The sequence below is a fragment of the Thunnus maccoyii genome, chromosome 23 (genome assembly GCF_910596095.1).
Source record: "Thunnus maccoyii chromosome 23, fThuMac1.1, whole genome shotgun sequence".
Classification (NCBI taxonomy): Eukaryota; Metazoa; Chordata; class Actinopteri; order Scombriformes; family Scombridae; genus Thunnus; species Thunnus maccoyii.
Genome location: NC_056555.1, coordinates 22,297,178 through 22,314,089, shown reverse-complemented (window position 1 = coordinate 22,314,089; position 16,912 = coordinate 22,297,178). Strand labels below are relative to the sequence as shown.

At 39.7% G+C, this 16,912-nt stretch overlaps 1 protein-coding gene across 1 annotated transcript in view; it reads left to right on the top strand.

Moving 5' to 3' along the window:
• The window catches only part of LOC121890471 (thyrotropin-releasing hormone-degrading ectoenzyme-like), a 198,157-nt gene that overhangs the window by 126,396 nt on the left and 54,849 nt on the right, over nt 1-16,912 (top strand). The window contains exon 7 of the mRNA XM_042402755.1: nt 13,227-13,340. Within this exon, the coding sequence (XP_042258689.1) occupies nt 13,227-13,340 (114 nt within the window). The remainder of the gene's footprint in view (nt 1-13,226; nt 13,341-16,912) is intronic.

The following is a 16,912-nucleotide window of genomic DNA, read 5'->3' as shown; positions in this document are numbered from 1 at the left end:
GCCTTACACACACAAAGACATGGACACACACACACACACACACAAAGAAACACTCTCTGGGTGTTAGATGTTTGTTTATGGACTGTTAATTAGCCTTGGACATGAGCAGGAGGCAGCACGACACACACACACACACACACACACACACTCCTTGTGCTTAATAGCGATAATGAACCACAAACGCAGTGACAGTAGACTTCATGTAAGTGTGTGTGTGAGTGTGTGCGTGAAGTGTGTATAATATATATGGTACATTATGTCTTGTAATTTGGTGAGTACAATACCAACGGCAAATAAACACGTGTGATACAAAAATTAATGTACAAAACCACAAATGAAGAAAGAAAAAAAACATATAAGAATTCAAAAGAAAAAGAAACACGAAACAAATGTATTGTATCATCAGATAAATGTAACTTTTCTTGATGTAATTTTTTCCATCTTGATTTTTTACATCCTTTATATTTACATTCTTACATCACTCATCTTCCCCGTTATCCTCAGTGACAATAAAAATTTGACATAATACGTTTCTGTGGACCCTCATGTATGTAAAAGCTAGTTGTCTAAAGGGAAACAAGGGTTGAAACGTGTCAGTGTCGTACCGTCCTGCGTCGACATGCATCAATATTCCAGAAAAGTAGCATTTTTATCAGCATCCAGTCCACCTTCTCTCGTCTGTCAGCGCCCTCACAGAGAGCCGAGATAAAATCGAAATCTAACTGTAAAAAGCTTCTCTCGTACATATCTTTTTAATATATTTTTTTCAATGTAATTTACCAGAAAATCTAAATGTTTCTACGTCAAAATCAATCTTCCCAACACCACTACAATGAATCAAGCACGGACAAGAACATTGATCCGTTTCCCACCCAATTGGGATCTTATTTTGGCGAGTTACTAGGAAGCTCTGTGATTGGTCGTCCCTCTATATGTTCGTGTACAACCATGATAATACAGCTAAATGGAGCTAAAATCTGTAGTGACATTAAAACCAAATAAGATTGCACCTCTATGGCTGTGTTTTTAATGGTAGTTTATAAAGTTAAATACTTTGGGAGATGATTTGATTAGTCCAGCGGTCACTGTTCACCACTGTCAATACATCTCATTACAAGACCAAAAACCAATATCCAAAGCCTGATATATCTTATTCCTCTGTGTTGTCCAAAAACTAATTAAAAACTCACCAAGGAGCCACACAGCTGCACTGGGTGACATGTTCCTTCATCACTAAACCGTCCTGCTGCCAGAAATATTCACCAGAACAACAAATGTGGATTCATCCGCTGCTGAAAATAGTCCCCAAAAACTTTACCATTTCCTCCTGTTTGAGTAACATTTGCTAAAAACTACAACTCAGCAACTCAGCTGAGGTGAAGAAGAAAGTATTGAGAAACATTGTTGGTTTTGGTCTTTTCATGGGTAAATAAAATATAGGAAAACGCCATCTTTATCCTTTAAATAATAGAAATGCCATTAAATCCAATGCACTTTTGTCATTTTGTGACTTAAAATAAACTCTATTTTATTTATGAGTTTACATGTTTATGTAGGGTAGAGTTGCTGTGGCTTATTCGAAGTGTCATATGTAGTTCAGTACAGTGTTTAGTATTCAGTGTTACATACAGTATATGTACTCTCTGTGTATGTCTCTCTGTGTCAGTCTGTTTCTCTTCAGACTGAACCATTCTGCTCTGATTCGTTGTGCTTCTGTTTCGATTTAATTGACAGAATGCATCAAAACACCAAAATACACTGAAACACACACACAGATACACAAAGCTGTGTAGTTTTGATGTCATAAATCAAAGGTCTCATGGTTGTGACAGATTGGTTTGGCCAACTGGCTTTATATAGCAATTTAAACATCACACACACACACACACACACACACACACAGAGTGAATAATGGGAGTGCGGGCGGACTGTCAGGAAAACAAGAATATAAAGAGAAACGATTAGAGTCACAGAGCTGAACACACAAACTGTCTCCTCTCTTACTTTCGCTCTGATGTCTTATAGCAGGTCACAGACCAGAAACCGTCTCTGTTGCTAAATTATGTTAGTCACATAACCTTCAGTCACCTTTTGTCTTGATAATCAATTTAATCTACTGGAATCGCTGGTTTAGAAGCTGTGGAGTTCTTAGCTTGTCTTTGAATGGTCCCAAACTCCACAAACAGGCTCTTATCTGAGGTTCATCTAGTCCAGAACTCACCACTGAGCCTTTTAGCCTGGATCCAACTGGTCCAAAATCTGCCCCAAAGACCCTCAGTCTGGATCCAACTGGTCTGGAACCTGTGGGCACAGTCTTATCCCAGGGCCAACCAGTCCAGATGCTGCCAGGGTTGTTAGTCAATGTCCAAATGGTCCGAAACTCTGCATCAAGCCTTTAAGTCTGGATCCAACTGGTCTAAAATTGTACCAAGCATTGTAGCCTTGAACCAACTGGTCTGGAACCTGTGGGCACAGTCTTGTCCCAGGGCCAACCAGTCCAGATGCTGCCAGGGTTGTTAGTCCATGTCCAAATGGTCCAAAACTCTGCAACGAGCCTCTAAGTTTGGATCCAACTGGTCTTTCCCCAAGCCCTCTCAGCCTGGGTCCAACTGGTCTAAAATTGTACCAAGCATTGTAGCCTTGAACCAACTGGTCTGAAACCTGCAGACAGACTCTTGTCCCAGGGTCAACTAGTTCAGATAATGTTAAGTTTTCCTAAATGATCCAAAACTCTGCAACAAGCCTCTTAGCCTGGATCTAACTGGTCTGGACCGTTGTGGGCAGGGTCCTGTCCTATGTCCAACTGGTCCAGATGCAGCAATGTGCTTGTAGTCCTTGCTTCAACTGGTCATTCTGCAGGGAGGCTGATCCAACTGAATCTTAACTGATACAGAACTTGGCACATAGGCCCTATATCCTAAACCTTGAGGCCAGCTGGTTCTTGTTCCCATAAGGCCCAGAAGTCTTCAGCGAGGCTCTTAGCCAGAATCCAACTGGTCCAGAATTCACCACACAGGCTCTTATCACAAGTCCCTGTGGTCCAGATGCAGTGTGGTTCTTATTTCAGTTCCTGTCGGTCTATAACTATGCAGCATTATGCAGGCTATTATCCAAAATCAAATTGCGAACTTACTAGCAATTGGCTGGTGGCCACTGATATATTCCCACCCTGCCAGCAGTCATACAAAGATTAATTAAGCAGGAGGGTTGAGAGTTTGTTCAGGCTGTTGTTGATGATGTTAGTTTCAAATTCAGCCAGTCAGAGTGGAAGACACCGTGTAAGTCTTTACAGTTTCACAGATGTGTCGATGTAAACAGTATTTGTGCCAAATGACAACCAAGAATCGTTTTGTGTTGGCTGCCACAGAGCTGCGAGGAGCTCCCATCCAAACAGAGAGTGAAAATCAGATTCAGTCCCCCCTTCTGCTGAAGAGACGAATGAATATTTATCAGCGAGGGTCAGACGGAGGGAGGAGAGGAAGAGGAGGATGATCAAAGGCACAGATCTGCTTTGTTCTGAGAGAGAAAGAGACAAAGAGAAAGACGGAGTGGCAAAGGAAGGAAAGGATGAAGGTGATAGGGTTGAAACCAGGAGAGAAAGAATATAAGGAAGAGTTTGTTTACTTCCCACCGTCTCTCTGGTTTTAATTTAGTGCATCATTGCATAATTAGTTTGAAATTATGCAAGTAACTTTATTTTAAGCATGCAAGCAACTGTAATGTAATTTCTAAAAATAAAAAGTAGTCCATTACACTTCTGTGTCACTAACATGGATCCCCCAAGACTGTATGTTGTCACGCCAGACAATCCTCCCTAGAGGACCCCCGGAGCAAAGCATTGACAATAGTGCTGATCTACTTTTAACAAGTCCCAACTTTCACTGTGCCAAGAGTGTCACAACTTCAGTCTGAATTAAGTTATTTTTGACTTCAGCCCTGATATCTCTCTTCTCCTTTCACAGTTTCAGTTTGATTTTCCTGACTAGAATCTCTCTAAATGACGTCCTCTAACTGTCCAGCTGCCATAATCTGAATTGATCTATTAAGGTCACCTTCAGTTATCACCATACAGCCATTTGTTTTATGAGCAGCTGTGGTGACTTTATGGACTTTAGTTTTCCCTTTTGCTTCTTAATGTATGGTTACATTACATTTCCATTTAATGAAATTTCACTTTGTCACGTTTCTGATGTTGATCAGAGAAATCACAAACTGTAAAACGTGTAGTCTGGCAGTGTGATAATGTACTAAAAATAGTGATGAAACACATTAGAATAACTTCTCCGTTTCCAAACTTAGTGTTTCTATTGGCCGAATGAGCTCATCCACTCGTTGAAAGGTGAACAAAGGAAAACTCTGACCTGCACATCTGCACCACAACAGGAAATACATGCTTTAATCTGAAGAAAACGGGAAACAGAGGGAGTGTCATGTGATCGTACCTGTAGGCTACATAAAGGCTGCTGACTGGTGGAGGTGTTTGGAGCTGTATGAGGAGGGTTTGCAAGCTATTCAGACGTTAATACTGTTAGGAAAAATACTGTAGCCCCCTCTGCTCTTTAGTTAGTCAGGATGTTTTTTGATTTACAAGTGACAAAGTGTAATTACTATATTTTTTACTAAAAAATGACCCTAGCATTAAGCATCAATCGGAGATAATGCTGCTAAGGTCGGTTTTCTTTTTGGTAAATATTACACCTGTAACACCTGCCAGATCCCTTAAATTTAATATTTAGTTTGTTTGTTATTTCAGTTTCATGTGTTGGACTCACCAGTAGGTGGCAGAGTAAGTCAATTTTTCCCAGTGGCCACTCGCTGTATTGCAGTGAAAAATCCCCCTGCAGCCCAAAAAGGATTTTCCCCCATAGACCACCATTGTAAAAGAGACGTCTGCAAAACTGTTGACAGGACACCTCGAACTGCAAACAACGTCAATTATGACTCTTTCTATTATGAACTTTTGATCCATGGAAGTTTTATATTTGTGAAACTTTCCTCGAGCCGAGAAAAGCGATTTAAAAATCTGTGACATCATCATAATGTAAAGTCTATGGGCCGAGCGCATATTCAGTGGGCTGCACAACGCGGAGGCAAACTCGGAAGCTAGAAACTTTTTTTGGCGTATGCGCCAGCCGAGCAGTTCCTATAGGACTGAATGGGCGCCACTTTTAGTCCGGTATCCAGCTCTTAAAATACATCCATGGTCTGATCCCTTGGTGTTGCTGTGCTAATTAGGTTGTAAGTTTTAGCGCTGAAATAATTAAAATGTACGATCTTTTACACCACAGATCCCGTCACAGTCTGAATGGTGTGATGTAAATATGTATGAAAGAAACAAAATATAATTTTATGCAAGTTTAGCGTGTTTACTGGAATTTACACTTTATTTCTAATTCTTTTGTTCGACTGCCATCATGATTATCCACCATTAAACAGTTTCATCATGATGTGTTACTAAGCTTAAATAAATGTACTATATTAATTAAGGAAATATCTTACACATGTCTTTATTTCCTTGTTTAAAGTCCAGTATTCACTCTCCTTTTATCTCTGGTTTGGGCTCCACCAAGCTACCAGACGTTCCACTGTCTTGTTTTTTCTTGCCAAAAAACTGTGAGCCACAAGAGGCTAAAAAAACATCTGTAGAGCTGCAGAGTTGGTTATAATTGTCACTGTGTCTCTTCTTCTTCTGTTTTCACTCATTTATATTCAGTAAAGAGAAAATTTATTCACCCTGTTTGCTCTCAGAGCAAACTGAAGTGGCTGTATATATGTGTGTGTGTGTGTTGGTGGTGTCAGAGGTAATAGTTGAGTTTCTGCTCAGCATCCATCCATCTGTCTCTCGTATTTTCTTGGCTTTTACTAAATCTAAGCAGGAGACCTCCCTTCATCTCTCTCTCTGTGTGTCTCTGCTTTCTGACTCATCATCATTCTTCCTGATGCCGGGGTTTTTTCTTCCCCGGATCTCCCGCCTCAGCAGTTCTCTGGGCTCAGCTTTTGCGTCGTTTTTCCCTTTTTCGGCTTCCCCTCCCTCTGCGGGTTTACAAAACCCCGCCCACGATACACACGTGTAACCGTGGCAACAGTAGAACCATAGCAACCAGAGTCAACCTCCCCGGCAGATACGGCCGACCCACTGGAGGCTTTTTTTTTTTTTTTTTAATGTTTTAATGAGGCTGAAACAGGATGAGAGATGACAGGACGGCTAATGAAGACAAGTGTGTTGTGAAAACTACACAAGTCGTCATTTTTAATTATTAAAGTAGTAACAACTATACAGGATTATTCCTTTTCATTGAATCTGTCACTATGAGGCTAAAAACAATCTCTCCAGTGTAAAATTTATTATACTTTCTATTTGTCAAGAGGCTTGAACAAACTGTGGCAGCATGAAACTGATTTGACTCATTTGTATGATGACTGGTGCTGATGAAAAGTGAAAACTTACTGACCCACTTCTAACATCAACAGCCAGCTGGATAAAGGGTAAATCCTTTCTAAGCAGGAGAGCAAAAAAATTCAAATGTAAACTGTCATGTTTAATGAAAGACAAGCTGAGCAGCAATTTGTCTAAAAGAGGAAAAAAAAAAAATCAAAGAGACGGAAAGTGATTTTACTGCGTAGTGGAGGCTTATTCTTTGATCAGAACGCTCAATTATTAATCAGAAACCTTTAAAGGAAATATCCCAATAATAAATATTCTCATTCTGTTGGAGATAGGTGTTTTATCTTTGTCTTTCTTCTTCTTGAGGACTACTATAAAGCAGCATCTGATCCTCTGTTTTCATCTGTTTTAATATTTATTGTATTGTTTATTTAGCAGGGACAATACATATATATATTGCACCAGATATAGATACATATTCATCTGTAGTCCTTGGGCGGAGGTTGCAAAGATTAAAAAATCAGTTATAATAAATCATAAACTTACACTTTATGAAAAAAAAAATATACACCAAACAAAAACTGAAAAATCACCATCAGCAACCTCAAAACCATTAAAAAAGTGTCTCATAGCTCGGTGACTGCAGACCTGTCAGTGTCCTTCAACCGTGTTTAAGTTTAAAATGTTTAAAGGTAGGTGCGCTCTCTGTTTTCAACAGCGTTTATAAGAGTGTGCGACTCTCTTTGTAGAGCTGACCCGAGGTTATGACTGTGTGCTGCTGCGGCAGCAGAGAAGTAAAGATCCGTCAAATGAAACCACTTTGCTGTGTTGTATCAGTGTTTTGAGGCCAGAAAGTATTGTTGTCGGATGTTTACTTGTAACGTTCGGGAGACGTTCGGCTTCTGCACTCAGTGCTGTTGAATGCCACTCCGCCCTCTGATTTGTAAAGTTATGATGTGAATGTGTGCAGGAATCGGTGTTTTGGCGTCGAGGCTACGACCTCGTCAGCCCCCACAAGGACACACCGACGTTAAGGAGTGAGGATGATAACTTCCTCCGTTTGGGAACATAGACTCAGAGCCTACAGGTGGATGCTGGCGTGGAGGCGGAGCTGTCCTCCAAAGAAAAATGGCGGGATCAGTTGTTTATGCAATTCAGTCAAAACAACATATATTTACATTCAGGTGACAGAAGCCCTCTAGTGGTCGTAGCAAGTATGACGCAAGCAGAGCGACAAAGTCCACATAGGGAGGATGTACGGGGGGGTTGGACGGGTCAATCAAACATCATCATTTTTTAAAACCATAATGCCAATAGTCCCCTAACCGTTAACCATGAAGTAATTATTATTATATAAGTAGTAAGACGTAAAAAGTAGTATGTAGTCATTTTAACCCAAACAAAGACATTTCCCAAACCTTAACAAGGAATTTATTTTGATCCATATGTCAATCTTTACCTACCTGAAGCGAATCAAACCTTAAAACCAAGTAAATCAAAGAAAAACTGTGGTTCAAGTGTGAACTCCAGATTGTCTGTCTGAGAATTTCTAGAAGTTGCAGCTCCAAAACTGAAGAAGAGGAATTAGTCTCTGATGTGGTAAAACAACTTGAACATGTACAGACATATAAAATCATTCAGTCTGCACTAAATGCGTCCATTTCTACAATCTAAGATCTTTATTTAGTAAAGTAAGTAAAATTACTGCATTTTCTATAGATGGTCACAAATATCAAAGCACACATTCTGTTGAACTTTACAGATTTTCACATTTCAACATTTGCAAGTTTGCAGGAGAAGCAGTGACGTCGTGCACCCCGTCGTGCAAGTAAAACTTCATCTGGCAGTGTTTTGTTTAGCATAAAGCGCCCCGGTCTCCCGTGTGACTGCAGCTCTGCCTCGGGGACTGGAACCAGCGTCTGTTGAGCCAGGCAGCGGCAGCAGCTGAACAGTCTGCCAGCCCCCACAGGGTGGTCGGTTTGAATCCCTGCCAGACGCGGACTCAGCCTGCCAGAGAAAGAGAGAGAGAGAGAGAGAGAGGGAGAGAGAGAGAGAGGGAGAGATGTTATGCATGTCTGTACACGTTCTTCTGATTCAGTGCGTCTTCAGGTTTTAGTCTCTGTGTGTCAGTACAGGTGAAGGACAGTAAACTGAACAGGTTTATAAGCATAGCTTTGTATTTCTTACACTTGTATGATGAATATCTTCTCATCTTCAACACAACAATGTCGTTTTAAATGTTAAAGAAGACGTCTGATCAGGCAAAATTAGTGAAAACAGCTTAAAATTTACTGACAAAACACTGATGCTGAAGCACGAAGAAGACAATGAACATTTAAGCATCGACACATTTAGCATGAGAGACAGAAAGAACAATTTATAAATGTTAATGTGATGTTTTACAAATTCTAGTTAGAGGATAATGACTAACCGAGAGGCCGACAAGTCCGTCAAATTAACAGACAAAATACAAAGTTGTTGGTCCACGTTATTTTTTATCCGACGCCACTGTCGACAGGATGACGTCACCATTTCAAATATAAAACCGGTGTCTTTTCATACAACGTTATGGTTTTTGTTTTAGTTAAAATAACTACTTTGTTAAGGTTTGGGGTTCTTCCTCGTCATGATTACAACAACACAACCCAGTCTCACAGCAGTTTGTGAAATAGTCACAAAATTGAATCTATAGATTTGTTTACATGGACACGAAGTTTCCAGTTTGTTTTTCTTTCATGACACTCAGCACGACGTTCAGACTCATGTATTACAGTTGGAATATCTTTCATCAGTCGGGACTCGAGAGCACAGAAGCTGTACGTTACTCAACATTTAATCACAAGATTTTATCCTTGTTTTTATTTCATTCTCAGAATCAAAGGAAAAGAACTAAAATCGATGGCCGAAACATCTGGAATCATCGTCGTATTGTGGAGTTATCGAGGACACTTTCATGTTTTTGTGTTCAGAAATATTAAAGATATCATCAAAAGAAAACACGGTGACAGAGAGGAAAAGGCTTTCAGGTGCTGGTCCTCCCACCAGACTGATGAAAGTAAAATAAAGAAATAAAAACAAGGATAAAATCTCGTGATTAGATGTTGAGTAATGTAGCGATTATAGTTAACTCCCCAGTCCCGACTGACACAAACTGAAATACATCAGTTTGAAAGTTGTGCTGAGTGTGCACGAATTCATAGATTAAATTTCGTGACTATTTCACCAACTGACTGTCTGCAGGAAACAAGAAACAAACAGACAAACGTCTTAAAAAACCTTTTTCTACTCGATCCTGTTTTACGTTAAACTGGTTAAACTCTAAAACAACATCTGTCCTCAGCAGGACTTTCAGCTGGTTTCTGCCTGCCTCACTACTGCCACCATCTGTTCGTTCCCCCTCATGACAGCGTTTCTAGACTACAACACCGAGCCAGTATTTACAGATCCACTCACTCTGGAAGCTGTTTTATAAAAGCTCCGTTCTGGTCTGGACGGAGAGAAAAAGATGTATTTATGAATTTAACCTGCTCAGCGAGGATGTGGTCTTTACTCCTTCGTGCTTCTACCTTTTTGTTTAAACTCATAATTTACATTTTGACACATCTGCATCTCTCGGCTGGAGGAACAGGGTGAAAGTAGGAAACAAGGTCAGAGACGGAGCCTCTCTGCTCTCATATTCACATCTTCTGATAGAATCAGCCATGTTTGCAGCAACCTTTTGCTTCAAACTTTTTTTTTTCTTGTTCTTCATAATAAATATTGTATCCTGAAGAAGAGTTTGTGAATAGTCTGAAACTGTTGACTAACATCCTTCTGACAAAAATGTGGTTTTAGCCAAAGCAGCCCAGTTTAGTTGTTGATGCGAGTGTTTTATGCTGTAAACAGGAAAAAAACTCTGATTTGTAGGTTTATAATGAAACTTGACTTGTTTGCACTGCAGGGCCAAATGATCCAAATAGGACTTAAACACTACACACACACACACATGCACACACACACATGCACACACACACACACATGCACAGCCCTCCTTTCTCTCTACGGCAGCATTCAGACTTTGATCTGTTGAACGACAATTTACTGCAGAAACGCTGAACGCTGCCAAATATGTGCAGAAGAAGCGCACACACACACACACACACACACACACACTTACACTGTGCTGAGGTATGAAAACTGCAGTGTGTGCCTTTCCTGCAGACGGAGGCTTTAATGAGGGTTTAAAGTGAATTAAAAGTGAAGTTTCTTTTTTTTTTTAAGATCGTCAGCCATCAACTCTGCAGCTGAATATTTAACAGCCCCGTCCTCACAAGAAAAACGACTGTATAGCTCTAAAATTCATGCTGGCGAAAACAACCCTTAGTTACATTTACAGCGTTTAGCGGCCATGTTTATTATGACCCACATGACATCAGTATTAGGTGGATTGATAAGATGATTTTGCCTTATTAGGGGGAGGCGGGTTGGCTGCAGGAGACCATTGTTCACTTCCTGTTTCCAACCACGAAACATGTGATGTTTACAGTTGCCATGACAACAAAGGCTGCGCAACTTTAAGGAAGTATAAACCACTTTTCATCATCATTCCCTAAACCCCCCAACCAGATCTGAACCACGGTGTCGTCACGCTGTAAAAAACATCATTATTGTCTAACAGTCATAATGTGTTACTACGGCGACTAGATGGTGTAAACGTAACTATAGGTTGTTTGTCTCCGGCTGAATTTTAAACCTATACAATCCGTTTGATTATGAAGATGTGTTGAAGTTTGAAAGGAACAGTCAGACTCAGAAATCAAAGCTGGCAGCGACACACGTTTGTTGCATCGTTTCATTCGCACTGTGTTGCCAGGAAACAGCCTGAGTCCAAATTTATTACACTAGTGGCCGTACGTTTCACTATCAGCAGAAAGTCAGCTTCACAGTCTTCTGTTTCGGACGTGCTCCGCACTTTAATGACCCTTTTGGTTCACTCTGACGAGGACAAGGAAAAGATTCACAGTCTGATCAGGTGGTACGACGCCCTATAAATGAAGGCCAAACACCCGCCGCCGCCGCCACCTCGTCCTGCTGCTGCTGCTGCTGCTGTGAGGAATCATCACGCACCCGTTCACGCTCCATCATGTCGGCTTCAGAACAGATGCTCTGCTTGTGTCTCCGGGGTTGGTGACATCAGGCGGAGGAGGACAGCTCCATCGCTCAGGAGGAGCAGGAGTGCATGTTGGACTCAAGCTGGATTTCTAGAAGTCGTTATCTCCAGTATTGTACACACTAGAGGCTCTAGGGATGGAGACGTCTGACGGTCAGGTTGAAATATCTCAACAACTATCGGCTGGATTGTTGTGATATTTAATACAGACATTCATGATCCTCAGAAGATGAAACCGTCTGACTTTGGTGATCCTCTGATATTTCCTCTAGCGTCACCATGAGGTTGACGGTTTTACGTATCTGGTGAAACATCTACTGGTTGGATTGGCACAAAATTGAGTCCAGACATTCTTGTTTCCCAGAAGATCAAGTTCAAGTTTATTTAACACTCAACCTACACATGAATCCACACATTCACCAGACCGTCTGTTGCAGGGCTCCTTGTTCATCTTGTTGCTGGTGATGGTTTTTATAACTCTGGCTGGATGTTTGGAGTCGTTGATCGGTGTTAAAGCTGTAGCTCCTTTAAGGGATAGCTCAGTGTGTACGTTGTGTGCATGCGTGTGATGTACAGTTTGATTATTTGTCAGTGAATAAATGTGAAGCCATGTTCTCACGTCTTGATTGTCACCTGCTGATTAAAGTGAAGGTGTTAAACCCTTCAACCTTGGAGCAGGACACAGAGTCCTCTGTGCTTCATAATTACAGTCTGGACGCTGAAGCAGGAAAGGTTAACACTGGGTTAATTTTAACTATAACATGTGTAATTATGCATATAGACTAGATGAGATGTGAGCTTTTTATGAGTTTTAATAATTACATGCCTGATAGTGGAAGAGTGTTAATGAAGAAGCTACTATCAGCTGATTTCCAACATACTTTATTATCTTGTTTTTGTCTTGTTGATGTATTCAGCTTCACATCTATTGATTGCTTTTATGTGTTTTATTTACCTCATAATGACTGTTTATCTGTCCACACAATGTTCTCACCTTTTGTTTAACCATTTACCTGTTTGCATCTCTGGAAATGCTGCAGAATATATTTGGGACCAATCAGAGGCCTCCCTGATTGTTGCATCATATCTAAAGCGACTGAAACATTTTCACAGTGCTGTAGTTGAACGAAACGACGTCTCTACGGCGTCCAGTCAACAAACATCAGACATACAGGCAGAAACAACAAGATACAATAAATACATAAAGAAATACAGATGTGATGAACAGTTTTACAGACATTTGTTCTGCACATTTTTTGTTTTTTGGTGAAATTTATCAACAACTATTGAATGTATTACCATGAAACTTGATACACACATCATTCATGTTCCCCTCTGGATGAATTATAATTCTTCTGGTGATATTTTGACATTTCATCATTTGTTTATGATCAAACCTCAGATTCAGCTGTACTTAGTGTTTAATGCTAATTAGCAGATGTTTACTACTGTATGGTAATATGCTATATTAAGGTTATGAAGGTGTTTAACATTATATCTGATAAATATAATAACGGTTTGAAAACTGAACTTATTTTTGAGTGTGAACCAGTTTGTCTTTATTTGGTCGTTGTTGAGTTTTCTGGTGTAAACACACAGTTGACTGAACTATTTCCAGATGAAATAATAATATTTAAAAGTTATCTGTGTCTCATTTCTTCTTCTTCTTCTTCTTCTTCTTTTATCTTCCAGTGGTTTGGTGATCTGGTGACTCCGGTCTGGTGGGAGGACGTCTGGTTAAAAGAAGGTTTCGCTCATTTCTTCGAGTACGTCGGCACCGACTTCCTCTTCCCGAAGTGGAACATGGTGAGTGAAAATAAATTAATCGAGTTAAATGAAGTCCAAACGTTTCACTTTAAGTAAGAGACGTCTGCTGTCAGATGATTATAATCTATAAAATAAAGAAAACAACTTTTATATTGATTGATAATTGATTAAAATGTGAGACTCACATCATCTTTAACTCTTAAAATTTAAACATTAAAAACCTCAAATTCCTCAAACTTTGAACTTAATTGTTTAATTAAGCTTTTTGTTTTAATTGAAGTCTCATAGATTCCAACAGGCTTTGCAGTGTCAGACATGTTGAGTAACAGTATGCATCAAAACTCAATGGTTCACTTACTGTCTTTTCAGAGCTCGTAAACACAGATGTGTCTTCTTCAGGTAGAATATCTGTGAGAGCCTCTATGATTATTTTAATAATCTTTTATTGAAGGCAAACAGGAAATGTTGAAGTACGTTCAGACATCCTTAAGCTCCGTCTCTTCACTTATTCATTCCTTTCTCCTTTCTTTTTTTTTCTCTCTCTGATGGTTTCAGCTCAAGGCTTCAGTCAGATTTAGATTCAGCACATAGAAAATATAAAACCTGATTTATAAAAGAATCCATCAACAAGCTGTGGATATTAAATCAAACTGTGAACCTGGTTTGTTTTCCTGTTTGGGTTCAGACGTAGCAGACCTCTGTGACCAGTTTGGTTGTTGTACTTGACAATAATTCCCAGTGGAAAGTGTTGACAGTGAGGTCGGAGGATTATCCTGAGTAACTGGGGCAGTTTTTGAGGACGCACAAACAAAACACCATTCAGCTCCATTGTGTTGGTGTGGTGGCGGAATAAAAAAAACCCAGACTGTCGGTGTTGTCAGACAGATTCATACAAATATTTCAACCGATCGATCGGTTGAACAGAAGATGCAGCGTCGAGTTTGAAGGACGTGAAACTCTCCTGGTTACACTATAAGTCTGTAAAAGTATCATAAAAACAAATCTGAGGCTGCAACTGACAATTATTTTCATTATTGATCAGTCACTTGGTCTCTAAAATGTCAGCAAATAGTGATAAAGATGTCGTGTTTTGTCCAACCAACAGTCCAAAACCAAAGATATTCAGTTTACAATCACATATGACAAAGAAAAGCATTAAATCAGCACATTTTTGGTATTTTTGCTTTAAAAATGATGATTATTTGATTATCAAAATAGTTGCTGATTCATTTTCTGTCAATTAATCGACAAATCGTCGCAGCTCTAAACAAATCCCAACCCTGACTGCAGCTGCAAGTCTTTTGGTTCCTACTGAAGACTTTATTGTGGGGACTATTTTTAGAGGCGGATGAATCCATGTTTGGTGCTCTAGTGAGTGTTTCTGGCAGCAGGACGGTGTGTGTTCATGGTGATGTCACCCAGTGCAGCGATGTGGCTCATTGACGTGTTTTTAATAGTTTTTACACAACAATGGAGGAATAAGACACATCAGGCTTTGATACAAACACAACACTTGTTAGTAGATCAGTTTATTGTTGGTTTTGGTCTTTAATTTTGTGAATAAGAAAAATGTAGAATATTAGGATAAGTATAATTTCAAGGAGCATTTTTCAGTTCACTTTCAAATTCTTGGACAATTTTAGATTGATTAGGCAACTATTACCAAACATTAACCCAACTCACCCATGCAGCGAAGGCTCATGGGTATTTAGAGCCATCCACCATGCAAAATACCAAACTGGGAGGAAAGAAATTAAAAGATTACTCAGAAACGATGTTGAAATGGAAAAAAAAAGATTATAATATTAGAACAGCATCTTATAACAAAACAAATACTTTATTTCTTTATTTGGATCCCAGTCCTCCTGGGTTCACCACAACATGAGCAACAATTAAACAAACAGCAATTTAAAATCACATTGATCAATAAACAAGCCAATTATAAGCATTAGAAAATGAGTGAAATAATAATTTATCAAGATTGAGACAAAAAGAATGATCAGTGATCACTTGATGTTTATTAGACAAAAAAACAACAGAAAATGAGACGTTACAGTGAAGAAGAATACTTAAAGAACCAGCATCTCTTCCCATGTTGTGCCTTTATTTTGAAAGTGCTCATAATAGCTAATAAACATGTTCAAAACAAATATGACTATCTGGAAACGTCTCTCTGTTTCTCCTCACTGTATAAACCTTTACATAAGGTATGGTTCCATTTGGACGTATGTGTAATAAGAAGAAAGTTAAAAGTGGCTTGTTGAGGAGGAGGAGGAGGAAGCCCTGACCGCCAGGTCTCCTCATGAACTCCGACTCCTTCCTCCGCTCGCACGAATCAATATCCGATTCCCGACTTCGCTGAAGAAGCTCGACAGAAAACATTCAGCCCGAATCCGCAGCAAATAAAAGTTCTGTTCAGTTTTATTCAACTCAGGTTGGCAAACAAATTGATGCAGAGAGTGAGTCAGCTCAGAACACTATAAAATTAGAAATTAATTCTTCCTCAAATTTACTCGTCTCCCCCTTCCTCCTCCTCCTCCTCCTCCTCCTCCGAACCCCCGACAGAAGAAAAAACTTCTCAGAGAAACTGTGAACGCACCAGAACTTTAAATTACTGCACACACACACACACACACACACACACACACACACACACACGTCCTCCTGCTTTGTTTCTGCTGAAGTACGTTGTGATTTACTTCTAATAGAGAACGTGTTACACCAGAAACACCTTATCTTCCTCGCGCATACACAGTCTGTTTGTGAGCGACATGGCATTTTTAAATCCCTGTTACTGTGGTTCTGCACGGCTGGACTCTTTAATAGAAACAAAGTGTTTCTCCAATAACAAGCACAACAATGATAAAGCGTTCTGTTCCTGATAAAGCAATTTATTTATAATACAGGTTTTTTTTATTTCAAAAAAAAAAAAAAAAAAACTGTTTTCTATCAGCGGAAAAAGTCACAGCGCTGCAGGGTGAGGAAAACAAAACACAGCGGGAGGAATGTAAACACAAATAAAAATATGATGAGGAGGAAAAGACGGCGTTTATGTGTTACAATCTATCAGTGAAGTACTTCAGCCAATCAGGTTGCATTATTCTTCCTGCACATCCTGGTTTGAAAAATGACCTTAAAACACAGATTGAAGAGGCAGCATCACTTTAATACTGACATGAAGACACAAACGCAGCCTCGGAGGAACGTCGTGCATCTAAAAGCAGCTGGATTTGTAGATTCTGATGATAGAAATGTGAGATTTAGCTGAAATGTTATTACTGAGGTATCTCTGCATTTACAGGTTTACTGTTGGTTTCCTGCACAGTTCAACACTGAATCCACATCTTCAAAACTCTTCATATAGTCAACTTAACCAACACACTGCTGGGTACATATGAGGCCAGAACAGAGACGGTAACGTTTTATTTTGGAGAAAAAAGTTGTCAACAAGTATCGGCACTGAAAACAGTTCAGCTGAAAAACAAAAGACATTAAAGGCATTAAAAAAAATTACAATCTTACAATCTTTTTTCAGTGTCACTGGTTTTCAGTTTCAACTCTCTGTCAGTGTTTTAGTGTAGAGAGAGGAGGGTCCTCACTGGGACTACATT